This window comes from Rhinatrema bivittatum, chromosome 16 (assembly GCF_901001135.1).
Source record: "Rhinatrema bivittatum chromosome 16, aRhiBiv1.1, whole genome shotgun sequence".
Classification (NCBI taxonomy): Eukaryota; Metazoa; Chordata; class Amphibia; order Gymnophiona; family Rhinatrematidae; genus Rhinatrema; species Rhinatrema bivittatum.
Genome location: NC_042630.1, coordinates 24,708,224 through 24,735,471, shown reverse-complemented (window position 1 = coordinate 24,735,471; position 27,248 = coordinate 24,708,224). Strand labels below are relative to the sequence as shown.

The 27,248-nt window shown below is 49.0% G+C and overlaps 1 protein-coding gene across 17 annotated transcripts in view; it reads left to right on the top strand.

Annotated features, from left to right (window-relative positions):
• Positions 1–27,248, top strand: part of UBAP2L (ubiquitin associated protein 2 like) — a 108,355-nt gene that overhangs the window by 18,920 nt on the left and 62,187 nt on the right. For 16 of the 17 annotated variants that reach the window (XM_029580156.1, XM_029580155.1, XM_029580145.1 and 13 more), the window contains 4 exons: positions 1,101–1,211; positions 15,841–16,009; positions 22,271–22,366; positions 22,919–22,964. In XM_029580156.1, coding sequence (XP_029436016.1) covers positions 1,101–1,211; positions 15,841–16,009; positions 22,271–22,366; positions 22,919–22,964 — 422 coding nt within the window. The remainder of the gene's footprint in view (positions 1–1,100; positions 1,212–15,840; positions 16,010–22,270; positions 22,367–22,918; positions 22,965–27,248) is intronic. The other variant, XM_029580149.1, reaches the window with a different exon arrangement.

Genomic DNA, 27,248 nt, shown 5'->3' with positions numbered 1-27,248 from the left:
GCTAATTTTCATTCCTGGGATACCACAGATTAGTCCAGAGTCCTGCCCTGGTGTGGGGATGAGTCCACTTGTACTTATGTCATGATGATATTGTTTGTAGGCTGCAGAGCCGTTTGATTTTAAGTTTGCTCTCCTGGTTTGGAGTTATGAAGCGAAGTGTTTCCCTTCAAGGGAAGGGTTTTATGTTTTTCTCCCTTGCTTGTCTGTGGGATATTGTTGGCATTTCATTAGGGTTGTTATGTAGCGAATCTTGGCTTGGGTACAGGCCAATACTGAGAGACTGCAGGAGGTACTCCGGGTTATATGCCAGTGCCAGTGAAACTTTCTCTGTCTCTATCTGCTGGAAGGGAGGCATAATCCCAGGCATTTGGACTGATCCGTGGTATTCCAGGAACAAAAATTAGGTAAGAATCAATTTTCCTTGAAATTGATTGTAATCCAAAGCGTATTGAAAATTAGATTTTGATTTTAGATTTCATTTGATTTTCCAAACTCAGCTCTAGGCAAGTTGCATTCAGGTACAGGAGGGATTTCCCTACTTCAAAGGCCTTATTTTTGAAGTTTTCACCCATTGCCTCAGGTACAGTGACTTGTCCAAAGTCTCAAGGAGCTTCAGTTGGAGAAGGGGGATTTGAACCCTTCCTTCCCTGGTTCTCAGCCTGCTGCTTTAACCATAGTCCTCTCTTCCAAATTCTCTGCTAATCATATAGACCACTCTTTCTGTTTACATTTCAGGAGTGTTTTCTTAAGTTGCTATGGCAGTAGTAAACTGCACACACTCGGCATCTGCTGACTAAGTGTGGCCTTTGTTTGAATACTTTTTCTTGTTTGAAGGCTACTTGATGTTGATTCCTGTAAAAACAAGTCTGCTTCTGATGCTTCAGAGAGATTCGATAAGATGCATTGCCCAAGCTCTTCCCAGATGCTAGTACTCAAATTGTAGCAACGTTGTCCAGGTCCTGTTAGTTCTGAGTCCAGTTGGCTGCCTTCTTGGACATGAAGTCTCTGGGGTGAAGGGGAGTTTCTTGTGACTTGATGATTCTCAGATATTGAGTGGCATTGCGTATCCAGGAATTTCACTTTCCTACCTCTCCCTGCAGCTTATTGATATCACAGGAAAGAATCAGGATGAGTGTGTGATCGCTCTTCATGACTGCAATGGAGACCTCAACAGAGCCATCAATGTGCTGTTGGAGGGCAATCCAGACACGGTAGGAGTTTACAAAAGAAATTTTTAACTCTGGGTCAGGAGAAGACAAAGCAGAATATGGAGAAATATAAATCTTACCTGATGATTTACTTTCCTTGAATCCTGACATAAGAGTCCAGATGAGTGGGTTATGCCTCCTTGTCAGCATAAGAACATAAGAGATGCCATGCTGGGTCAGACTGAGCCTCATCAAGCCCAGTATCCTGTCTCCGACAGTGGCCAATCCGGATCGCAAGTACCTGGCAGATCCCATAAAGTAGATCTGTTTCTTGTTACTCCCAGGGATGGCAATGGTTTTTTTCCTAGGGTGTAGCCAGAGGGACTCAGGACCAATGGTTTATGCTCCCCTGACAGCAGATGGAGACGGAGTCAGGTTTCAAAGCTGATGTCACCCTAGATACACCCCTGCAGTGACCTCAGCCCTTCAGTATTTCTCTGTCTCCAGCAGATGTAGACGTGCTTTCCCTATGGGGATCGTTGTACCTTTTTGGAAGAAGAAATTCAACTTTTAAACTGGAGAAAAGATTAAGCCCCGCTCTCCTGTGGTGATGTCTAATGGTTCCTCCCCCAGTTGAGAATTCCTGAGGCGATTTCTGAGATCCCTCAGAGGTGAGCCTTGGTCCAGTAGCCGGCTCCCGACGTGGACTTTGCTGCTGAAGCAGCTGAAAAGCAGCGGGTGCAGGAAGCTGAGCATGGCAGTGATGGCAAAAGCCCTCTCCTCCCACAGCTGGAGCCCAAGTAAGTTTAAAAAAAAAAAAGATTTCCTCTCGATTCAGAGACTACAGAAGGGTTTCAGTAAGACATTCTCCAGTTTCCTTGCTCGGCTTGCTGTACCGACATTGTTCCCGATACTGTTTGAATAAGGGGACGTGGGCTTCCGAACATGTTCAGTGGCCCCCGGTGAGCTAGGCCCCGCTTTAGGCTTGGTTGGCACACCACGTGGTAGACCACGTCAGCACCATCTTGTGCGTGTTTTTGTGCTTGTATTGCCCACCATTGAGCTTCGGTATGCATAGTGCATGTCTGCTCTGCACAACGTCATACGCGCACAAATTAATAGGCACAGAATACAAGTAAAGCCGGGCACACGGGGCTGTGCATACGCCTCACTGCGACACGTGTAGGTGCCTGAAATATGTGTGCATAAAACTTTAAGCATGAGCTGCCTGAACACACAGTCACCAATAGCTCTGACAGCAAAGAAACATAAGCGCCTTTCTCTCTGTGCTGCTTGTCCTATTAGGGCTGCACAGTCTGACCTGGATTCTTGCTTATGGGCGGCACTGTGAGGAAGCCCAGGGAGAGTTGGCCTCCCCAGACTTTGCTAAGCCCGGCTCCTCCCATTCAGAGGATCGGTTAGCCACAGCCTTAACCAGAAGTACCCTGGATCTGAGTACCCCCAGAACTGCTAATCCCCAGGAGAGGGAAATTTAGCAGCACCTACCCCAGTACCTCCTGAGTTAGGCGTGGACCCAGCCGCATTCTCTTGGGTGGAATTCTTTCAAGGCCTTCAAACCTTTGTAAAGGTGCAGTCTGCTACCTCACTAGCCCCTGTCTGGATGGAACCTCAGCCGGTAAGGCCTCCCTCTCCCAGTCCTGTTGGCAGCCCTTGAGGCACGTCTCAACTCACCAAGGGTATCCCTGGCTGGGACCCGGACAGCATGAATGAAGAGGATCCAGATTCCTTGAAAGATGGGGAAATCCCCCCCGGTTTAGAACCGTATCGGACCATGTTACAGTTTTTTCTATAGAGACAAATTGCCAGCCCTGGTTTCCCAGACCCTGAAGGTGCTGGGAGTTCCTGGGGCAGCCTCTGTGATGGAACCAAAGAAGAAGCCCATTCTGATTTCCCTATGGAAAGCCTCTTGCTACTTTCCAGTACTGGAAGCCATACAGGAGTTGGTTGACCTGGAATGGGATGCCTCAGAAGCAAGTTTTAAAAGTGAATGAGTGTTAGCTCTATACCCACTGGATCCAGCAGTGAGAGAACGTTTGCTTTACCCTAAAGTGGAAAAGCTGGTCTGTGTCGTCTCTAAGCGAACAACTATCCCAGTGGAGGGAGGAGCGGCCTTAAAGGATGTGCACGATAGGCGGATGGAGTCCATCCTTAAACAGTCCTTTTAATGCAATAGCAATGGCCTTAGAGATTGCTTCTTGTTATACCCCGGTAGCTCGTTCGTGCCTGCTCCTCTCTCGGGAGGTGCATGATTCTGGGGCAAATTCCAGAGCGGTTATGGAACCCACTACCTCCTTTTTAGCTGACGTGGGCTCGAACCTAGTCCATACTTCAGCCAGAGGAGTGGCCTCAGTGGTGGCACCAGAAGAAAGCTATGGCTGCGGAATTGGTCAGCAGATGCAACCTCCAAGGCAAATCTCACAAAGATGCCCTTTAAAGGTTCACTCCTCTTCGAAAGCAAATTGGAAAAGCTGGCCAGTAAATGGGGCAAATCTCCAGTACCCTGGCTACCAGAAGATAAGAGAAAGCAGTTATATCACTGCTTGCCCATGAGGGGTCGATCCAGGGGCTCCCATTGCTTTTGCCCCTACAGAACCTTGACATTTCAGAGGTCTCTGTCCTTTGGGAGGTCTGACCTTTTTGCAGTTGGCAGCCCAAGAGAGTGTCGGGCTTGGGTTCAGGTTTGTCCTGAATCCTCCAGTGAAGTTTTGCCACCCATCTTTAGGGGGTCAACTGTCCCTCTTCTACCAACGGTGGGTCTAGATCACTTTGGACAAATGAGTACAAATGAGAGACCTAGAGGTCCAAATCGATGAAAATTTAACAGTGAAAGCCCACATAAGTAGACTGATTAGATCTGGTTTTCACAAGTTGCGGATATTGGGCCGATTTGAAACCTCTACTTAACACAACAGATTTCAGAACAGTTTTAAAGAACAGTTTACAATCTCTCATTCTCAAACCTGGATTACTGTAATTCCTACTTCTAGGTTTTCTGGCTAGTCACTTAAAACCTTTGCAACTACTGCAAAATGCTGGAGCAAGGAAATTTGACCACCTCAATACTGATGGCTTTGCATTGGCTTCCCTGTACTGTCAAGAATACATTATAAAGTTCTAACAATAATATTCAATAACATGAACCCGAACAACAATGAAGTACTTGGGAATAACATTTAAACCAGACAACCCCCCACTCCCAGGAACTCTCAGATCACAGAAGAGAGAGGCCTCCTAGAAATCCTGAACTTAAGAGGTTCTCAACTAATGCAAACTAGAGAGTGATATCAATTGCTAGCCCAAAACTGTGGAATTCCATGCCAGAAGAACTTTGAACATTAATGGACAAAAAGAAATTCAAGAGCGACTTAAAAACTTGGCTATTCAAAAATACATTCTACTTGACAGAAATACCCAGCTCCGCATGACTCGGATAACCGAAATAAGTCTTGAAACATGCCCCCCCCTCCCTTGCAAATCCCCATAATCTAGCTTTGTTTTCATATTATGTCTACCATTGTATTACTTCCGTTTATAATGAATGTTTGTGCACCTTGTAACAGTCATAATTATGAATGTTTTACCTGACTCTCACATGAAATGACAGTATATAAAACATTTAAATAAAGTGCTGGAGGTCATACGCGAAGGATATGCACTGGAATTTCGCAGTACTCCTTGGAACATATTCATATCTCCTTGCTACTCCCAGCACAAGAAGCAGGTAGTGGAGACTACCCTGATAAGGCTCCTCAGGATGAGGGCTATAATCCCAGTACCTGCTCCCCAGGAAAATATGGGGCGTTATTCCATCTATTTTATCGTACCCAAGAAGAAAGGTTCCTGTCGCCCCCAACCTGGACCTCAAGAGCGTCAGCTGACCTCTGAGTGATTCATTTCCGCATGGAAACCCTACGCTTCGTGATAATGGCCATACAATCCGAGTTTTTAACCTCCCTGGACCTATCTGAGGACTACCAAACATATTCCAATCCAGCAAAAACATTGTTTTTTTACGCTTTGCGGTACTAGGTCGCCATTATTACGACCGGGCACTACCCTTTGACCTGGCCACCACACCCAGAACATTTTCCAAGATTATGGTGGTCATAGCGGCAGTTTTGAGAAAGGAGGGGAATTCTGGTGCACCCGTACTTGGATGACTGGTTGATCTGGGCATAGTCTGTGGAAGAGAGTCTCCGGGTGATCTTCTTGCTTCAGGAAAACAGTTGGGTCATAAACCTGGCCAAAAGCAGTCTTAAACCCTCCCAGTCCTTGGAATATGTGGGAGTCTGGTTCGACACCAAACAAGGCAAAGACTTCCCCACGCGGATAAGGAAGTTGATGTCCCAAGTGCATCTGTTAATGAACATGATACACCCGACGGTGTGGAGCTATCTTCAAGTCCTCTATTTGATGGCAGCAACTTTGGAAGTAATGCCATGCGTGAGGGCACATGTGCGACTACTTCAAAGCTCCCTGCTGTCATGTTGGAACCCACTGTCTCAAGACTATTTGATTCACCTCCATATACCGATGGAAGCATGCTCTCGGCTCCAGTGGTGGCTGCAGGTAGCTCATCAGGGCAGTGGTGTACCCCTGTCCCCTATGAACTGGCTGGTCCTCACAACAGACGTAGTCCTCCGGGCTTGGGGAGCTCACTGTCAGGAACTGATGGCCCAGGGGTGTGGGACCAAGGAAGAGGCCCTCTGGAATATAAACCACTTGGAATCCCGGGCAGTCAGATTGGCGTGTCTACAACTGAACCACATACTCCAGGGTCAAGCTGTCCGCGTAATATCGGAGAATACCACAACAACGGTAACCGACATCAACTGCCAGGTTGGAACCAAGAGCCAGCAAGTGTCACAGGAGATAGATCTCCTTATGGAATGGGCGGAAATACATCTACAGATGATCTCAGCCTACCACATCGCAGGAAAAGACAGTCAGAGCAGACTTTCTAAGTAGGGAGAGTCTGGGTCCAGGCGAGTGGACATTTTTGGCCAAAGTCTTTCAGCTGGTGGTAGATCGCTGGGGTCTCCCGTCCATAAATCTGGCTGCATCTCACAATGCGAAGGTTCCCCGATTCTTCAGTTGCAGAAGAGATCAGTTGACCCTGGGGATTGATGCTCTTGTTCAGACCTGGCCAGAAGAGGAGCTGTTATACTCCTTCCCTCAGTGGCCTCTCCTGGGTAGGGTCATTGGCAGAATTGAGCACCACAGAGGATTTGACCTACTAATAGCTCCAGATTTGCCCAGGCATCCGTGGTATGCAGAAATGCGGAGACTCCTTGTGGAGGACCCCCCCCCCACCCCCCCGTGATTCCACCGCACAGGGACCTGCTACAGCAGGGAACAGTCCTTCAACGAGGAACCAAATCGATTCTGTATTATGGTTGGTCCTTGAGAGGGCTCGCCTGAAGAAGCGTGGACATTTGATAGTAATAATTGCCACCTTACTCTGCGCTGTCCCTAGTGTATGTGCGGGTCTGGAGAGTATTTGAGGCCTGGTACAAGAAACATGGTGTTTCCCCTCGACAGTCAAAATCTACTAATTCTGGAATTTTTGCAGGACTGCTTGAATAAAGGTTTGACCCTTAGCTGCTTCAAGGTCCAGATATTGGAGCTCTCCTGTTTGAGGGGCGAGGTGAACGGAACCCACCCATTGGCTCATCCGGACATGGCCTGTTTTTTGAAAGAGGTGAAGCACCTCCGGCCAGACCTACAGTGTCCTGTTCCCTTGTGGAATCTTAATCTAGTATTAGAGTTTTTGGCAGGGCCCTCCTTTTGGCTGTTGCGCAGTCTTTCCTTACATTTATTAACCCTGAAAACTGTGTACCTGGTGGCTATATGCTCGGTACATTGCACCGCTGAACTACAGGCATTGTTGTGTCTGGAGCCTTTTCTCTGGATGACTCCAGGAATGTTACAGCTTCGTACCATTCCATCCTTCTTGCCCAAGGTAGTCTCAGAGTTTCATTTGAATCAGTCCCATTTTGTTGCCATCCCTAGATAAGCACAAAGACGTGGAAGAATACTGCGTCCTCTGTCATTTGAATGTCAGTAGGCTTTTGGTGCGGTATCTGGAAGTTTCAGAACTGGTCCGAAAGACGGGGACCACCTGTTTGTCCTTCACGGTTGAAGGAAGCAAGCAGGGCGAACCAGCTTCGCTGGCTACCTTAGCTCGCTGGATTGAGGAGGTGGTCACAGGAGCTTATGTGGAGGCAGGAAAGCCATTACCCCTTCAGGTTAAAGCTCATTCCACTAGGGCTTAGGTGGTCTCATGGGCCAAAGCTAGACTGCTGTCTTCCGTCCATATCTGCTGACCTGGTCCTCCTTGCACATGTTCTGCAGGTTCTATCGCCTAGACGTTCAGGTCCGAGAGGATTCAGCCTTTGCAAGGGCAGTGTTAACCGGACCATAGGCATCCTCCCGCTCCAATCGGAAGTAGCTCTTGTTCATCCCATTGGTCCTGAGTCCATCTGGCTACATGCTAGGAAATAGAGGAAATGCTTACCTGATAATTTTGTTTTCCTTAGTGTAGACAGATGGACTCAGCATCCCGCCCAAGGATGGTGCCAAGGATTTGGCCATGGATGGATATCTTTTCCAAGAGATTATGGATACGTTGTCATCCAGTTCCTAGATCAGGGCATCTGTAATCTTACTGGAGTTCAGTATTTGGTTGAGTACAGATAATCATCCGTTTTTAATCAAGTTTTTTTTCGATTAGTATGTCCACAGTGGCTTTTGAATAGAATACTGAAGGGCTGAGGTCACTGCAGGGGTGTATGTAGGGTGACATCGGCTTTGAAACCTGACTCAGTCTCCATCTGCTGGCAGGGGTGCATAACCCATTGGTTCTGAGTCCATCTGTTTACAGTAAGGAAAACTAAATTATCAGGTAAGTAATTTCTCTGTTTTCTAGTTTACCTGGCTAATAATGTCTTATTGACTTTTCCCCCAGGAATTTTTCCATACCCTTTAATAATCCCTTGCTAGTCACCTGATCACTTTCCCTGACAATAGATTCTGCAACTTGATTGTGTGAGTGAAGAAGTGCTTTCTGCCGTGTAAACATTACAAGTTTTTTCTGTAACATCACTCAAGGTACATGAGCTTGTTCAGCAATAAACTATGTCAGTATACTTTTGGCAAAGCTAATCAACTGAACAATGAGACTTTTATAATTAACTTTTTAGGATATACTCCAAGGCTGCCTTATTCTTGCCTTTGGGAAGGGAAGACTTGAAAAAGGGGAATGGACTAATGGGTCCTGCTCGCTTCTGTTATCCCAACACATAAACTGCTGTACTTTTGACAGCCTAGGCTGACCTGGGAGGGTTCTGGTCAGGTAGGAGTGGGAATTGACATGTAAAACTACATTTCTCCTTCCATATGCATATACCCAGGCTGTCCTCATTCTGGGTGGGAGGAAGTCCAGGCAATTTTCAAGACTCGTGCTCCAAAGCCAGGGTCATTTCAGCCTGGAGCTCCAAGTGGGTAATGTTTAGGAAAGGAATCAAAGGATAACCAAGTCTCCAACTTGCAAATATCCTCTGGAGAGGTTGCCCTAGTTTCAGCCCTGGAAGCTGCTTGTGCTGTCATTGAAAGAGTTCTCAGCCCTTCTGGAACTGGTAGCCCCTGGGCATTATAAGCTGTCAGTTGCTTCCTTAATTTATCTGGCTATAGAGAACTTAAAAGCCATTTTGCCCCTTACAAGGTCCGATTAAACAAGACAAACAGTCTGCTTGACTTCCAAAATGAATCTGTCACTTTAAGGTATCTGAAAATCCAATTTATGTAGATTTCTATCTTATTTTTTTTCAACAGCTTATATTCCGCGAATCCAAAATATTCTGCACAGATTACTACCACATAATTTAAGGAAAACATAATAAAAACAATATAAAACATATGTAGCATTATAAAACATCAACCAAGCTTTCAGAAAACAGCTCCAGGGGGGTCTCCTGAGGAAGGAGATGTCAATGCCAGCATCTCCCTCTTGTGCTTGGTGGGCACGTAAAATGGTAACATCACCCAGCAAAGTATCCCCCAGGTCTTCCTGAATGCTGAACTCCTGCACAGTCTTCTGCACTGGGGAAATCTTGCTGCTAACATAGTCTGCCCCACACAGCTGCTGCATGCGTTCACTCCACGCCCGCAAAACTTCGGCAATGGTCTCCACATTTGCGGCACTTGTCTTCAGCTCCATGTCTTCCTTTCCCTGGGTCTCTCCCAGAGCAGCCACTCATCTTCTAAAATAACTTGTTTGGCTGTCCTGCTCGGTGCAAGGACCCCTTAAATAGGGAGAGAGCCAGCACCAGAGCCCACAATATCAGAAGAGGGGCCACAGCCCCAAGAGGATAATTTCAACTTCCAAGGAGGACAGAGCCTGAAACTACCTGAGTCTACTTTCTCACCCCTTGGGCTCTACTGGCACCACCAAGGTAACACAGCAATGATGGCAGAAAAAGGCCAAATAGGTCCATCCAGTCTGCCCAGCAAGCCACCTATGCTAGTAACTGCTGTTCCCTGTACGTACCAGGATCAGTCCAGACACCTGGGTTGTGACTCCGCACCAGCAGATGGAGACAGAGCAAAACTTGTCGGGCACCCTACATATAGTAAGGCGCCACCCACAGCCCGTCAGTCTTACTCTGTCTCCAGCAGATGGGGCAGGTCCACCCACAGTCTCTGGTGATCCTGGTTAGTGGTTAGCTAGTCAGGGAAATTGAAAAGAAATTTTAAGTTAAAGAAAAGGGTAATTGTTCGCAGCTGGCGCCCGGGTCCTGGAAGTCTCCCAGGGGGGTTGCGAGGTTCTGAGGGGACCACCCCCCCCCTGGTTGAGGCCGCTGCTGGGGTTGAGGACCCGGCCTTCCTGGCAGCAGCGTCGGGGGTGACACCGGGGAGCCCGGTTCACTCACCCCCGCTGGAGGAGAAAGATCAGGACCAGGGCCAGCGGCTAAGTTAAAAAAAAAAAAAAAAAAAAAAAAGTTTTGTATTTTGTTTTCGCTTGTTCGGCGTTCCGTTCCCTCTCTCTGTGTTTTTCGGCAGAAGGTGGGGGGGGGGGGGGGGGGGGGGGGTTCGCCGTTGCTGCGCTCGGCGTCCGAATTCCTTTTCATTAAATTTAATTTCGATCCCGGCCGCAGCCTGACTCAGCGCTCCATATGCCGACAGGGGCTCCATGCCGCGCGTGCGGCTCGGCGCGCTCGCGGGTGTCGCGATCGGGCATGTGTGCAACTTGTGCGGCGGGCGGCGAGGGGACGTCCGAGGGAGGTCGGGGAGCCCGGCCCAGGCCGCCGCGATCGCCGCCGCGCAACGAGCTCGATGCAGGAGGCCCTGCCGATCCGTTCCCGCTAAGCGTGGGAACGGCGGCCATTTTAGAAACTGTGCGAGAGACCACGAGGAAAGCGGCGGGAGCGGCCATTTTGCCTCCCGCGCTTTCCCCGCAGCAGCGGCCCACCGGGGGGGACCCCCCGGGGGGGCCCGATTCGCCGGATGCCATGAGCCAGAAGGAGGCCTCTTCGGATTCTGAGGCCTCTCTTTTCGCCAGATTTCGCAGGATTGCTCCACAAATTATTGAGGTATAAAAGGTCCCGGAAAAGAAGAAGAAGGCCGGACAGAAGGGGCTCTGACAAACGGTCAGAGCCCCGGAAGAAGAGGGCGGGGGAAGGGCCTCGAAGGCCCGCGGACCCGCCCAGGGAACGACGGCCCTTGCGGGGAGTCCCTCAAGATACCGAGTCCGATTCGGTGTCGTCCGCAGCGGAGGAACCGGACGGTGAGCCCTCGGGGGGCGCCGGGGCACCCGACGGGGCGGACGTCGCACCTCCAGGAGCCGCCAAAGGGGCGCCAACCGTGGACGGGGATGATCCAAAGGTCGTACGTCGGTTTCGTAAGGAGGAGCTGGCACCGCTGATCCCAGCTATCCTGCGGGAGGTAGGTGTGGATGCCCCTCCGGTAGGGTCGCATACAGATGCTAAGATGGATCCGGTGTTGCTGGGCCTTACGGGGCCGGCAGTAGTTTTTCCGTTCCACTTCTCGGCGACCGATATCCTATTCCGGGAATGGGATACTCCGGAGTTAGGCCTGAATGTGAGTAAAGCGATGGACAAGCTGTACCCGTTGCCGGAAGACGCGCTGGACATGCTTCGTTTTCCCAGGGTGGATGCCGCGCTGTCGGCGGGGACGAAGCGGTCCACCATTCCGGTTACCGGTGCCACTGCCCTTAAAGATATTCAGGATAGAAAGCTTGAGGGGCAGCTGAAGAAGGTGTTCGAGGCTTCGGCCCTGGGAGTCCGCGCGGCTATATGCAGTAACTTCGCGCTGCGGGCAGGTTTGCGCTGGGCTCAGGTTCTTCAGGCCAATGCAGGCCTTTCGGGAGAAGAGGCGGCGCAGGCGGACCGCTTGGAGGCAGTCATAGCGTACAGCGCGGATGCCATGCATGACCTCCTACGGACGTCGGCCAGGGCCCTGGTTTCGGCAGTTTTCGGCATGCCGGTTGCTGTGGCTCAGAAATTGGGCGGCGGATGGGTCCTCTAAGGCTCATCTCGGTTCGCTTCCGTTCAAAGGGGAAGCTGCTGTTCGGTAAGGAGTTGGACGACCTGATGCAGTCACTGGGAGAGAACAGGGCGTTCAAGCTGCCTGAGGACAGGCACAGGAGCAGGGCGTCTTTCTCCGGTAGGGCCCGTTTTTGAGGACCCAGGAAATCGAGGCCGCAGAGATCAGCGGGGCCCTCCTACCGGCCTGGCTCTGGATCCTCCAGGACGCCGTCGTGGTCTCAGTCCTTTCGTGGACGAAAGTTTGGAAGGCGAGACGGTCCCTCTTTGGGGGCGGGTCCTAAAGCCTCTCAATGAAATACGGCCGGTCCATTCCCTACAGCTGGCTCCTCCGGTCGTGCCTTACGTGGGAGCCAGATTGGGGCGTTTCTACGGGGAATGGACCAGTATAACTACGGACCAGTGGGTCCTCAACGTGATAAGTCAAGGCTACGCATTAGATTTTGCACGGATTCCGACGGACAAGTTCCTGGTCTCCCCTTGCAAGGGTCGCGGCAAGCAAAAGGCCGTCCGGGATACCCTGGGTCGGCTGCAAGACCTGGGCGCTATAATGCCCATCCCACCGAGGCAGCACCGTCGAGGAAGGTACTCCATCTACTTCATCGTTCCAAAGAAGGAAGGTTCCTTCCGACCCTCCGGGTTCCACGCTTCAAGATGGAGACGATTCGGTCGGTGATAGCCTCGGTACGGCCAGGCGAATTCCTGGCCTCCTTGGACCTCACAGAGGCTTACCTTCATATCGGCATTCAGCCGGACCATCGGCGGTTTCTACGCTTCTGTATCCTGGGCAGGCATTATTAGTTCAAGGCTCTTCCCTTCGGCCTCGCCACCGCTCCGCGAACGTTCACAAAGGTAATGGTGGTGGTGGCTGCCGAGCTTCGCAAGGAGGGATTCCTGGTACATCCATACTTGGACGATTGGCTCATCCGGGCCAAATCGGAGAGCGAATGCCGACAGGCAGTCGAAAGGGTCCTGCAACTCTTGCGCTCACTCGGCTGGGTGGTCAATCTAGCCAAAAGCCGCCTCGTCCCCACCCAGACACTACAGTACCTGGGAGTGCTGTTCGACACAAGGCAGGGCAGAGTGTTTCTGTCCAAGGAGCGGGTGTCCAAGCTTCAGGGCCAGGTGTGCAGGTTAATGTCCCTGCAGTGTCCACTGGTCTGCGATCATCTTATGGTGTTAGGCTCGATGGCGTCGACGCTGGCGTTGGTTCCCTGGGCTTTTGCTCATCTACGGCCATTGCAATCTGCATTGCTCTCCCGCTGGAAGCCGGTGTCGGAGGATTTTCACATGCCACTTCCACTGTCGGATCACGTGAGGTCCAGCCTACGGTGGTGGCTCAGCTCCGACAACGTGACACGTGGAGTGTCCCTGGTCATGCCCGCCTGGACGGTGGTCACGACGGATGCCAGTCTCTCCGGCTGGGGGGCGGTGTGCATGGGACACTCGGTGCAAGGACAGTGGTCCAAAGCCCAGTCACAGTGGTCCATCAATTGCCTGGAGACCAGAGCGGCCTTACTGGCGCTGCAGGTTTTTTCTCCCGTTGATTCGGGGGACAGCAGTCAGAGTCTTGTCGGACAACGCGACCACGGTAGCGTACATAAATCGCCAAGGAGGGACAAGGAGCCGAGCCGTCGCGGAGCAGACGCGGCAACTAATGCTCTGGGCGGAAAGGAATCTCTGCAACATCGCGGCGTCCCATATCGCTGGGGTAGACAACGTCCAAGCGGATTTTCTCAGCCGCCATCGCTTGAACCCGGGGGAATGGGAACGGCCGGAGGGCGCTTACCACCTCCTCTGCGAGAGGTGGAGAACGCCATGCATGGATCTGATGGCCACCGCCCAGAACGCCAAAGCCCCGAGGTTCTTCAGTCGAAGGACAGAAAGGGGAGCCGAAGGGGTGGATGCCCTGGTCCTCCCCTGGCCCACCAACGTTCTGCTGTACGTGTTTCCTCCGTGGCCTCTGATAGGCAAAGTTCTTCGGCGCATAGAGATGCATCCCGCGGAGGTGATCATGGTGGCGCCCGAGTGGCCACGGCGTCCTTGGTTCGCGGACCTCCTGCAGTTGGCAAGGGAGCCTCCTCTCCGGTTCCGGGGGCAGGCGGCGCTTCTGCGGCAAGGCCCCGTCTGTTTGGAGGACGTGGATCACTTCTGTCTCGCGGCCTGGCTTTTGAGAGGAAACGCTTGAAGAATAAAGGGTATTCGGATGCGGTGGTAGCCACATTGCTGAGTTCTAGAAAGCGTTCTACGTCCTTCGCCTACGTTCGGGTTTGGACGGTGTTTGAGGATTGGTGTAGAGCTCGTGCGGTGAATCCTGTGCTGCCATCCGTGCCGGATGTTCTGGCTTTCTTCAGGCCGGACTTGCGAGAGGTCTGTCTTGCAGTACGCTAAAGGTCCAGGTAGCGGCGCTTGGTTGCCTCAGAGGTAAGGTGAGAGGTAGGTCCCTTGCGCATCATCCGGATGTGGCGCGTTTTCTTCGGGGGGCTAAGCATCTGCGGCCTCCCGTCCGTCAGCCTTGTCCTTCCTGGAATCTCAATTGCGTTCTTTCCGCTCTGGGTACGTCGCCTTTTGAGCCTATCAAGCGGGCGACGCTGAAGGACCTTACTCTTAAGACGGTGTTTCTCGTGGCTATTGCATCGGCGAGACGAGTTTCAGAATTGCAGGCGTTATCTTGCAGGGAGCCTTTCTTACGCTTCTCTGAGACGGGGGTCTCGTTGAGGACGGTCCCCTCCTTCCTTCCTAAGGTGGTGTCAGCTTTTCACCTGAAACAGTCGGTGGAGCTGCCCGCTTTCCAGAAGGTGAGCGTTCTGATCCGGAAGCAAGGATGCTGAAGAAGCTGGATGTTCGCAGAGTTCTGCTCCGGTATCTGGAGGTCACGAATCCTTTTCGGGTTTCGGACCATCTCTTTGTCTTGTGCTCGGGACCCAAACGTGGTGGGGCTGCGTCCCGTACAACAATTGCGCGCTGGCTCAAGGAAGCCATTGCCTCGGCGTATATCCTGAAAGGGAAACCAGTTCCGGGGGGTCTTCGAGCTCACTCGACGCGAGCGCAAGCCGCCTCATGGGCGGAGCCTTCGCTTGTGTCCCCACAGGAAATCTGCAGGGCAGCGACTTGGAAGTCGTTGCACACCTTTGCTCGACACTACCGGTTGGATGTGCAGGGCCTGGATTCCGGGGGATTCGGGGAGAGGTTTCTTCGAGCAGGACTCTCTGGTTCCCACCCTCGGTAAGTCAGCTCTGGTACATCCCAGGTGTCTGGACTGATCCTGGTACGTACAGGGAAAGGAAAATTAGTTTCTTACCTGATAATTTTCGTTCCTGTAGTACCAAGGATCAGTCCAGGATCCCGCCCACGTGGTCTGTTTCTGCGTTGCCGTTGTTTGTTTTGGCATTACTTGAAGAGAGTCCGCTCATTTGGTGCTCTCTGTTTTCCTCGTTGGGCCTCTGGTTCTGGGAGTTCTAATCAAGTTGGGGGTCCTGTGAATCGGCCCGGTTTTCGGGCGGTATAGCTAGTTAGTTGGAGTTTTCCAGTTTGCTTTGACATTACGTAAGACTGACGGGCTGTGGGTGGCGCCTTACTATATGTAGGGTGCCCGACAAGTTTTGCTCTGTCTCCATCTGCTGGTGCGGAGTCACAACCCAGGTGTCTGGACTGATCCTTGGTACTACAGGAACGAAAATTATCAGGTAAGAAACTAATTTTCCTCTCTGTGCTGGTTACTCCCATGCCTTATGTTAAGAGTAGTAACATTACCCAAAATAAACAAAGGATGTTCAACTGGGAGCCCTCCAAATGCTGAATCTGTCCAGATATATGTGCCCTGATAGAGAGGCATACTGACCAGGTTTACTGCTGTACCATATGTGCTGAGTGATGTTGCATAAAATTTGTAGTTTTGTCACCATCTGCTGGTGGGGAGGCCTTCTCATATAGACTAGTAAGGCAAGGTAAGGACGTGGCTTTTCTGGGATTTCCCTCCTCCAGTTCCTGCGCTGAAGAAAAAAGAATGCAAATCTTTTTTTTTTTTTCTTTTTATGACCTTGCAGTAATTGTATTCATATATTGTCACAGCTTTTATTAATCAGCTGCTAATCTGCTTCCTATATTAGCATTCCTGGGAGATGGTTGGGAGGAAGAAAGGAGTATCTGGACAGAAGGAGAGTGCACAGACAGAACCCAGTGAAGATAACAAGGAAAGTCATGAGAGAGACCGGGACTATAGTCGGAGGCGTGGTGGGCTACCCAGGAGGGGACGAGGTGCCAGCCGTGGCCGAGAGTGTACGACACACCCTTATGGTTTTGTATAAGATGTTTGTTTGTTTTTTTACAGTAATGCTGTTAGCTCGTGATGAGTCTCTTAGCACTGGCCACGAGATTACCTATCTTTCTGTTCAGACTGAATGTGCTTTTGTGTGAGCATTTATTAGGACATGCTTTTTCTCTGACATGCTGGAAGTTGTAGTACAGACTAGTTCAGTGATGGCGAACTCCAGTCCTCGAGTTCCACAAACAGGCCTGCTTTTCAGAATATCCTGAAAACCAGGCCTGGTTGTGGCACTTGAGGACTGAAGTTCGCCATCACCAGTCTAGTTTATGGAGGGTAGCTTCTCTCCCACTGTCCTTTCTATGTGAAGATAGTGTGGTTGCTGTGTCAGCCCACTTGATTTGAAAAAAAAAAAAAAAAGGTTAAAAAATATATATGCTGATACCTTTTTATTAGATAAACTTGATCAATTTCTTGACTAGCTTTCAGAAGCTAATACTCCTTTTCCTCAGGTCAGAATAGGATTCCACCCCTAGACTGGAGGGGCATTCAGCTTTGGGGGTCACTTTGTCGGGACATCAACTGCACTCTTTAACTCATTCTTTGGAGCAGGCTCCCTATCGCCTTCAATGCACTTTTAGTGGGTATTACAATACTTCCTGAAGAGAGTAGAGACCGATCTTGATTTGGGTGTAAAGATTTTGGCTGAGATTTTGGCCATTTTAGATTAGGGGATATTGTTGCTGACTTGATGCGCGATAATCAGTCTAAATTAAATCAGGGGCAACAAGTGTTCTCTATTTTAAATCTGTCACTAAAAAGAATGGACATGATGTATCTATGAGTAATTATAACAAGCTATGCTACCGTAAATTGTTGGCACCTGTTTAGTGGATAGACTTCATTATTTTTCCATCACTAATGTTTGTGCCATCACAATGGTACCTAACTCGTTAAGTTAGGTACCATTGTGATGGTACCTAACTTAACGATGGTATAGAAAAGTTTATAAATAAATAATAGAAGATTGGATGTGGTATGAGCTTCTGCTGGGGTCAGCAAGGGAATGCTTCTTTGCTTGCTGTTGATACTGAAAAAGCTTTTGACAGTGCATTGGAATTTTATGTTTAGGGACCAATTTTATCCAGTGGGTTTGCACATTGATTCAACCCCTGAAGCCTGTATCAAAGTAAATGGGTGCTACTCGGCTTTCCCTTTTGATAGGAGGACTTGACAGTGCGGTCTGCATTGATGATGGAATGGATTTGGGGTAAACCTGATACTAGAGATTTTCCTGCGCACATGCCGTGAGTGTACATACATACACGATCTACTAAGTGCAAAATATAGGCAAAGCCAGGCACATGGGCTGTGCGTGTGCCTCTCCGTGTTTCGCCTGGTGCCTGAAATCTGCGCATAAAGCTTTTAAGTGTGCGCCAACAGAGCGCACGGTTACCGCTGCCAATGGCTTCGGCAACCAAGAAACATAAGCGCCTTTCTCTCTGCAGTGCTTGTCCTCTTAGGGCTTCACAGTCTGACCTTTTTTCCAATTTGTCAGCACTATGAAGAAGCCCAGGGAGAGTCGCTAAGCCCTGGACTTTGCTAAACCTGGTTCTTCCCATTCAGAGGATGGGATAGCCAGGGCCTTAAACTGGAAGAACCCCAGATCTGAGTACCCCCGTGACTGGGTCATCCATGGGAGAGGGAAATTCAGCGGCACCTACCCCAGTACTTCCTGGGCTAAGCATAGACCCTGCTGCATTCTCTTAGGTGGAATTTTTCCAGGGCCTGCAAGCCTTCATATGGGCGCAGTCTGCTACCTCACTTGCCCTGTCCGGATGAAACCTCAGCCGGTAAGCTCTCCCTCTCCCAGTCCTATCGGCAGACCTCGCGGCATGCTTTGCCTCACCAAGGGTATTTCTGGCAGGTATCTGGACAGCACGGAAGAAGAGGATACAGATTCCTTGGAAGATGGGGAAATTGCCCCTGGTTTAGAACCGTATCGGACCATGTTACAGATTTCCATAGAGGCGAAATTCCGGCCCTTGTTTCTCAAACCCTGAAGGTGCTGGGAATTCCTGGGGCAGAATCTGATGGAAACAAAGAAGAATCTTATTCTGATTTCCCTATGGAAAGCCTCTTGCTGCTTTCCAGTACTGGAAGCCATCCAGGAGTTGGTTGACCTGGAATGGGAAGCCCCAGAAGCAAGTTTTAAAGGGGAACGAGTGTTAGAAGCCCAATACCCACTGGATCAGACACTGAGAGTGTTTGCTTTTCCCTAAAGTGGATGCGCTGGTCTGTGCCGTCTCTTAAGCAAACAACTATCCCAGTGGAGGGAGGAGCGGCCTTAAAGGATGAGCACGATAGACGGATGGAATCCATCCTTAAAATAGCCTTTGACGCAGTAGCAATGACCTTACTGATTGCTTCTTATTCTGCCCTGGTAGCTTGTTATGCCTACTCCTCTCGCAGGAGGTGGATGACTCAGGGGTGAATCCCAGAGCAGTTATGGAACCCGCTGCTACCTTTTTAGCTGACACGGGCTTGAATCTAGTCAATATTTGGCCAGAGGAGTGGCCTCAGTGGTGGTGGCAAGAAGATGCTATGGCTGCGGAATTGGTCAGCAGTGCAACCTCCAAGGTAAATCTTACAAAGATGCCCTTTAAAGGATCACTCCTTTTTGGAAGCGAATTGGAAAAACTGGCCTTTAAATGGGGTGAATCTCCAATTTCCTGGATACCAGAACATTACGGAAAGCAGTCCTTTTGCCCCATCCTAGACTCTGCGCTCTGATAATGGCTATACAATCAGGAGAGTGCTTAACCTCTCTGGACTTAGCTGAAGCAAACCTACATATTCCAATCCATCAAGAACACTGTTTCCTATGCTTTGTGGTATTGGGTTGCCATTATCAATTCCAGGCACTGCTCTTTGGCCTAGCCACTGCTTCCAGAGCACTTTCCAAGATTATGGTGGTCACTTTCAAGAACTGATGGCCCAGGGATGTTGGACTGTGGAAGAGGCCCTCTGGAAAATCAACTGCCTGGGAGCCCTGGCAGTCAGAGTGACGTGTCTGCAATTCAGCCACAGACTCCAAGCTGAAGGGTCTGTGTAGTGTCTGATAATGCAATGACGATAGCCTACATCAACCACCAGGGTTGGAACCAAGCACCATCAAGTGTCACAGGAGAAAGATCTCCTTATGTAATGGGTGGAAATACATCTACAGATGATCTCAGCGTCCTACATCGCAGGAAAAGACATCAGAGCAGACTTTCTAAGCAGGTAGAGTCTGGATCTAGGAGAGTGGATGTTGTCAGCCAAAGCCTATCAGCTGATAGTAGATCGCTGGTATCTCCTGTCCATCGACCTGCAGGCTGCATCTCAGAATGCAAAGATTCCCCAATTCTTCAGTCTCAGAAGGATCAGTGGTCCCTGGCGATTGACATTCTTGTTTAGACCTGGCCGTAAGAAAAGTTACTATACGCCTTCCCTCCATGGCCCCTGTTGGGCAGGGTCATTCGCAGAATCGAGCACCACAGGGGTTTAATCCTAGTAGTAGCTCCAGGTTGGCCCAGGTGTCCGTGGTATGTGGACATGCGGCGTCTCCACCAGGAGACCCCCCTGTGCCTCTCACCACCCAGGGACCTGCTACAGCAGGGACTGGTCTTCACGAGTATCCAATTTGTTTGTCTTACAGTCTGGCCCTTGAGCGGGCTTGACTGATGAAGCCAGGCAATTGCTACCTAACACCATGTTCGGAAGTTTTCTATGTCCCTAGCGTATGTGTGGGTCTGGAGAGTATTTGAGACCTGGTGCAAGGAACGCGGTGTTCCTCCTTGGGCAGTAAAAATCCCACTAATTCTGGAATTTTTGCAGGATGGTTTGAATCAAGGTTTGACCCTTAACTCCTTGAAGGTCCAAGTAGCAGCTTTCTCCTGTTTCAGGGGCAAAGTGAACGAAACCCGCCCGTCGGCTCATCTGGACGTGGTCAGTTTTCTGAAAGGGGTGAAGCAACTCTGGCCACCCTTACGGTGGCCAGTTCCTTTGTGGAATCTTAATCTAGAATTGGAATATTTGGCAGGGCCCTCCTTTCAGCCGCTGCACAGTCTTTCCTTGTATTTATTAAACTTGAAAATGGTGTTCCTGGTGGTGATATGCTCGGCACATTGTATCTCTGCACTGCAGGCATTGTCGTTCTGGGATCTGTTCCTCTGGATGACTCCAGGAGCAATACAACTTCGTACCGTTCCATCCTTCTTGCCCAAGGTAGTCTCGGAGTTTCATCTGAATAGGTCCATTTCGTTGCATCCCTAAATAAGCACAAGGACGCGAAAGAATACCACATCCTCAGTCATTTGAATGTCAGACTTTTGGCGCGGTATCCGGACGTTTCAGAACCGGTCCAAAAGATGGGGACCGCCTGTTTGTCCTTCACGGTGGAAGGAAGCAGGATGAACCAGTTTTGCGGGCTACCTTAGCTCGCTGGATTAAGGAGGTGATCACAGGAGCCTATGTGGAGGCAGGAAAGCCATTACCTGCTCAGGTTAAAGCTTGTTCCTCTAGGGCTCTGGCGGTCTCATGGACAGAAGCTAGACTGCTTTCTCCCGTCGACATCTGCCGAGCGGCGACATGGTCCTCTTTGCACTCCTCCATGTTCTATCGCTTGGACGTACAGGCCCAAGAGGATTCAGCCTTTGCAAGGGCGGTGTTAACCGGGACCACAGGCAGCCTCCCACCCCGATTGGGAGTAGCTTTTGTATATCCCATTGGTCCTGAGTCCATCTGGCTACACGCTAGGAAATTACCTGATAATTTCGTTTTCCTTAGTGTAGACAGATGGACTCAGCATCCCGTCCACGGCTGCCCAAGAACAGTGCCAAGGATTTGCCTATGGAGTGGATATCGATTCCAAGAGATTACGGGTAATCAATCATCCAGTCCCTAGATCAGGGCATCTATATCTTTACTGGGGTTCAGTGTTTTTGATTGAGTACAGTTACATTTATCTGTTTTTAATCAAGTTTTTCAGTAATATGTCCACAGTGGCTTTTGAAGAGAATACTGGAGGGCTGAGGTCACTGCAGGGGTCTATCTAGGGTGATGTCAGCTTTGAAATCCGACTCTGTCTCCATCTGCTGGCAGAGGAGCATACACATTGGTCCCGAGTCCATCTGTCTACACTAAGGAAAACAAAATTATCAGATAAGTAATTTCTTCATTTCTTTCTCTCTAACATCGCCAAAATCCGTCCTTTCTTTTCTGAGCATGCTCTTATCCTCTCTATTTCCTCCCTCTTACACTTTTGCAACCTGCTCCTCACAGGTTTCCTGATAAGCCATCGCTGCAGTCCATCCTAAATTCAGCTGCGTAACATCTTTCGCCAAAGTTGCTAAGCTCGCGTAACCCCCTCTTCTCAAATCACTGCTTTGGCTCCCCATCCAGTCCCATATACAATTCAAGCTTCTCTTTCTCACCTACAAATGCCTTGCCTCTGCAGCACCTCACTTCCTCTCCCCTCTTACTTGTTCATCATACTCCCTGTCTCTCTGATTTTAAATCTCATCTAAAGACCCACCTTTTTGAAGCTGCTTTTAAATCTTAGACCTGATTGTCTGCTTTTATCCTCATTAACTTTCTTTTCTTTTTTAACCATTGTCTTGCTTTATACCTCAAGTCTCTTGTCCTATATCTTTCTTATTAGATTGTAAGCTCTGTTGATCAGGGACTGTCTTTTTGTATGTTTGTACAGCGATGCGTATGTCGTGGCACTATACAGAATTGATAAGTAGTAGTAGATTGTATTTATATAAAGTGTGTGATTTTTACTTTAACGATATGGGGGGTGAGGAGGGGGTGGAACTGATGTATCTGTATTTTTAAAATGTGCTTTAGATGTTTTGATGGGTTTTTTGATCTGTACTATGTTCTCATATTGGATCAATAAGACCTTCCATTCTTACTAAGGAAGGGCTACTAGCTTCTGAAAGCTGGTCCAGCAATGTGATAAGTTTGTTTAATAAGGTATCAGTGTATCTGTTTTTGTTCTTTTTTGCTAACTTTATTCCATTTACCTGCAGTGACTCGGGCCTGGAGCTCCTTTCACTAGGTCCGCAGTCGCATGCTTTTTCTTCATCCCTCTGGCGGTGTGCAGGAGTTACAGCAGTGACTGTTCTGTGTGAGGGTGGGAGGATGAGCAGGCTGCTTTGATTAATGTTGCTTCATTCACCACCTGCACACTGGGTGCCTGTGCTCACACTCTAAATGTCTTTCAGTTCGGGGTCAGGAGAATGGCCTGGATGGTGGGAAGACCGGAGGGCCATCTGGCAGAGGCACAGAAAGAGGTAGAAGAGGGCGTGGAAGAGGCAGAGGTAAGGCAGCATGCTGCTGTGTGTGTGTGTGTGTGTGCGCAGCAAAGGTGGAAGTGGGATCGGATGACTGTGGTCACTAGACGTTGTACAGCATTAAGTGAAGCTGCTGCTCTCCTTCCGTGGGGCTTATGTCATGGCATGTTACATTAGAAGAGCTCATTCCATGGCAGTTTTGTTGGTGACTTTGTAATTCTTGTCCTGAAAGTGATGCTTGTGCAGTCCGGGTCCCACGTTTCTCAGCTTATTTCTGTCAGCTGCTATAGTTGGGAGCAAGGCTTGACGAGCGGGATAGGGTGACCTTTACTGCTAAAATACATTTTTGTTTAGCATGGGTTCAAAGGTTTGAATGTAAAGTAGGCTTCCACTACATGTTCTGCAGAATGGAGTGCTCCCCACCCCCGGCAGGTAAAGAACCTCAGGGGCTTTCTGAGTAGTCGGGGGGGGGGTAGGTAATGATTCCCAGTTTAGTCAAGGTGAGCTTGGAAAGCCTGGCAGGGTTTAATATTTTGAGAGAGAGGCCTCAGAATTTCTTATTTTTTATTTCTGCTGCAGGCGGTTCTGGCAGGAGGGGAGGAAGGTTTTCTGCCCAAGGCATGGGGTAAGTTGTTGTGGAGCTTATGTTAATGCTTCCCTTATACCTCATTAATGTGCCCTCTAAGGCCATGCAATGTTCCTCTAGTAGCTGTGCTTGCTGCACAACAGACGGCACTGGACCCTGCAAGAGTTGCAGCAGAAGCTTTTTCATCTCTGCCGGCACCACAAATAACTTCAAAACTTGTGGGACGATATTTCCTGCCTGCTGATCTTGTGCATTGTGAGATCGGCAGGCAGGAAGTGCCAGCCTGCAAATTTTGAAGTTGCTTGTGGCGACAGCACAGATGAGAGAGGGGTTGCAGCCACAGTATAAACTCTTCCTGCTTAGTTAGATGCAGAGGGGATTCTGGGAAAGTGGTGGGGGATGGGGAAGCAAGAGTTTGGAAGGTAAGGCCAGGAGATGGACACTTGGGGATAGGAAGGAATAAAGGCAGGAGAGTGCTGGGGAAGAGAGAGAGAGGGGTTTATTTTTAAAATGTTTCTATACTGCTGCTTAAAAAAATGTTTACTAAGTGGTTTACAATAAAACAGGTTTGACAGACTTAAAAACAGTAAAAAGTAAGGGGTGGGGATAAAGGATAGAATTATACAAATATGTTTCTGTGAATGTTCAAATTTGGCAATTGTTTTGCAATCTATTGAACTTGTTTTATAAACTGATATTGTTTAATAAAGTTGTTGAAAGAAAAACAGTATATAAATGCACAATAAAGCTCTGGAATTTATTGCCAGAGGATGTGGTTAGTGCAGTTAGTATAGCTGGGTTCAAAAAAGGTTTGGATAAAAAATCTATCTCACTACCACAATTCCATCCATCTGACATTCATTCCCAGATTCCGTATTCTAATCATGGTACAGTCACCTCTTTTCTCTTTCATTTTATAAAAACAATTTTGTTTACGCTAGTATTCTATCTAGCTATTTTATGTATATTTTATTCTTAATTTTATTTTCATTTTTTATTTATATTTGTAAACCGTTTGATAAAACCTTATTTGAAAAGCGGTATATAAATACTTTTAAATAAATAAGTCCATTAACGGCTGTTAATCAAGTTTACTTAGGGAATAGCCTCTGCTATTAATTGCATCAGTAGCATGGGATCTTCTTAGTGTTTGGATAATTGCCAGGTTCTTGTGGCCTGGTTTGGCTTCTGTTGGAAACAGGATGCTGGGCTTGATGGACCCTTGGTCTGACCCAGCATGGCAATTTCTTATGTTCTTATGTTCTTACTTAAATATAAAATCAAAATAATATAATCTGGCATCAGGTCACCAAAAAATGCTTACAAAACTTTTTTTTATATCTGATGTAAATCTTAGTGAAAGAGGCAATGAATTTCAGATTGTGGGGCCAATAATAGAGAAGGCACGTGATCTTGTTTATACAAGCCGATTTTCTTTCATTGACAAGGTAATGGGTAAGAATGGTAAAGGAGGCTTTATATTGATGAGAGGGGATGGGAGACAAAATTAATGGAAGGGTGGAAAAGAGAAGCATAGGTGAGGGCTGAAAAAATGAGATGCTAGTGCAGGTTTGGCCAACTCTGGTCCTCAAGAGGCACAAACAGGCTTGGTGTCAGAATATCTACAATGAATATGCATGACATAAATTTGCATGTACTGCCTTCATTGTATGGTTTGATAGGACACAGCCAGCATGAACCAGGAGACCAGGGTTCAAGTCCCACTGTCGCTCCTTGTGACCTTGGGCAAGTCACTTTACCCTCCATTGCCTCAGGTACAAACTTAGGTTGTAAGTACCTACAGTACCTGAATGTAATCTGCTTTGAAGTGCTGAAAAAAGTGTGAAAAGTAGAATTAAAAAAAAATCTAAATCTACCCAAGGGAAGTCTTGCATCACAAATCTCCTACATTGTTTTGAAGGGTTGAATAAACGTGAGCAAAGGTGAACCAGTAGATGTGGGTATTTGGATTGTCAGAAGACGTTCGACAAAGTCCCGTATGAGAGGCTCATAAGAAAACTAAAAAGTCATGAGATAGGAGGCAATGTCCTTTTCCCTGTACGTACCCAGAACAGTTCAGACTCCTGGGTTTTGCCTCCCCTCCAGCAGATGGAGACAGAGTTTTACTGCCACTTATCACGAGGTGCCACCTGCAGACTCTCGGTATTTCTCTGTCTCCAGCAGATGGTGGAGGTGCAAAGTCTGCAGTCTGAGACTAAAAGAAAAAACCAAAACCATTTTCATTAGTCCATTTTGGCTTGCCTCCCAGGGGGTTGCTATGTCCCAGTGGGGCCATCCCCCCTAGTTAGTGAGGCGGACGAGCAAGGGGTTGGGGACTCTTGTTTGCTTGGTCCCTTCTCGCTGGTCAGGGTGGAAAACTGGAGGTTTGTTCCCTCACCCTGAAGGAGGAACACAGCCTGCTGAACTCTGTTCACGGAAGTGCTTCTTGATCTTTACTTAATGTGTTTGGTAAAGTTTTATAAAGTATTATAAAAACAAAACAAAATAGATAAATTCTTGTATTAGAATCTCTAAAGTAACCACAGTTCCGCTTACTTTCTCAGTGTCTCGTTGCTAGGTTGGGCGGATCTGGTTTTTTTATTTTTTTCTTGCAATCCTCAGGAAATCATTTTTTTATTTTTAGCACGGCTCGGTGCCACAATTACTATGCCGTGCTGCTCTATTTGTGGAGTCACATGCGTCTCTCTCGAGAGGGCTAATGTTCCCAATGTCTCTCTGGGGGAGAACATGCTTCGGGTAAGCTTAAAACCTCTTCGGCTGGGCACAGCAAGCCTGCGAGGCAGCCGGCAGATGACCCCTTCCCCCTCATTGTGGGAACAGTGGTCATTTTGTCTTCTTTCTCTGCTGCTTCGCACACCGCGGAGGTGGGGGGGGGGATCCTGTGGTTAGAGCCTCTGTGGGAGGCCAGGAGTCTGAAGGAGATTTGGCAACCGGCGAACATAGCTCCCGGGAAGAGTCTGATTCATCTTCTTTCTTTCCTTCTGCCTTTGTGCTCCTCTTGTATAAGGCTTTTAAAGCCAGGAGAGCCAGAGCTGGGCACAGTGCTTTTTCACACTCTAGGCCGGCAAAGAGGGCCAGAACCTCTCTAGCTCCTTTGGCTACAAGGGTTCGGCGAGTCCCAACATCTTCTGCTGTGGCGGACACCTCCTCGGATGCTTCAGAGGGGGAAGATCCCCTGGTGCAGGACAAGCCTGGCTCAGAGCTGGGGTTTGCTGACCATGATCTGGATCAGGCACTGAACAAATACCTATCGCTAGAAGGGGATGATCCCAAGGTGGTTCGGTTGTTCCACAGGGAAGAGCTAGATCCCTTAATCCCAGCGGTTCTGAAGGAGCTGGGATTAAGGGATCAAGTCTGGGAGAGGTGGACCCAGTCATGACAGGCCTCCGGGATCTGACAAGGTCTTCCCTTTTCATCAGTCAGTCAGCACACTGGTCTTTAGGGAGTGGGATATGCCTGATACAGGCCTGAAGGTCAGCAGAGCCATGGATAAATTATATCCTTTGCCAGAGGAAAAGCTGGAACTCTTGAAGGTCTCAAAGGTTGATGCATCTGTATCAGCTGTTACCAAAAAGACGACTATTTCAGTTGCCGGTTCTACAGCCCTAAAGAACCTTCAGGATTGGAAACTGGAGGTACATCTCAAGAAGATTTTTTAAGTGTCTGCTCTGGGCATTAGAGCTGCGGTCTACAGTAGTTTTATGTTGAGAGCTGGTCTGCGTTGGGTGCAGCAGTTGCAGGCTGACAAGTCCTCGTCTGTGCCGGAGACGAAGCAGGCGGAGCAGCTGGAAGCTGTAGTGGCCTATGGTGCTGATGCATTGTATGATCTGGTCCGGATGTCCCCTCAATCGATGATTTCGGCAGTTTCTGCCCACAGGCTCCTCTGGCTGAGGAAACTGGTTGGCCAATATGTTATCCAAGTCTCAGGAGCCTTGCCTTTCACAGGGAAGCTTCTGTTTGGTTGGGACTTGGAGGAAATTATCAAGCTTCTAGGGGATAATAAGGTTCATTAATTGCCGGAGGATAAGTCTAAGCCCAAAGGCTCCTTCCCTTCACGGCCCCTTTACAGAGGAAATAGGCGGTTTCGGCCTACCAGATTGTCATGGAACTCTCAGTGCCAGTTCTCGTGGAGGCAACTGTCCTGGAACCAGTCCTTTTGTTGGGAGGAGGGCTGGCAGAGATGGCTCCTTCCAGGGCGGTGGTGAAACCATGTCCACCCAATGATGCCAGGCTGGTTTCAGTTCCTGTCATAGGGGGCCGGTTGGCTCTGTCTACGAGGAGTGGACCAGAATCACCTCAGAC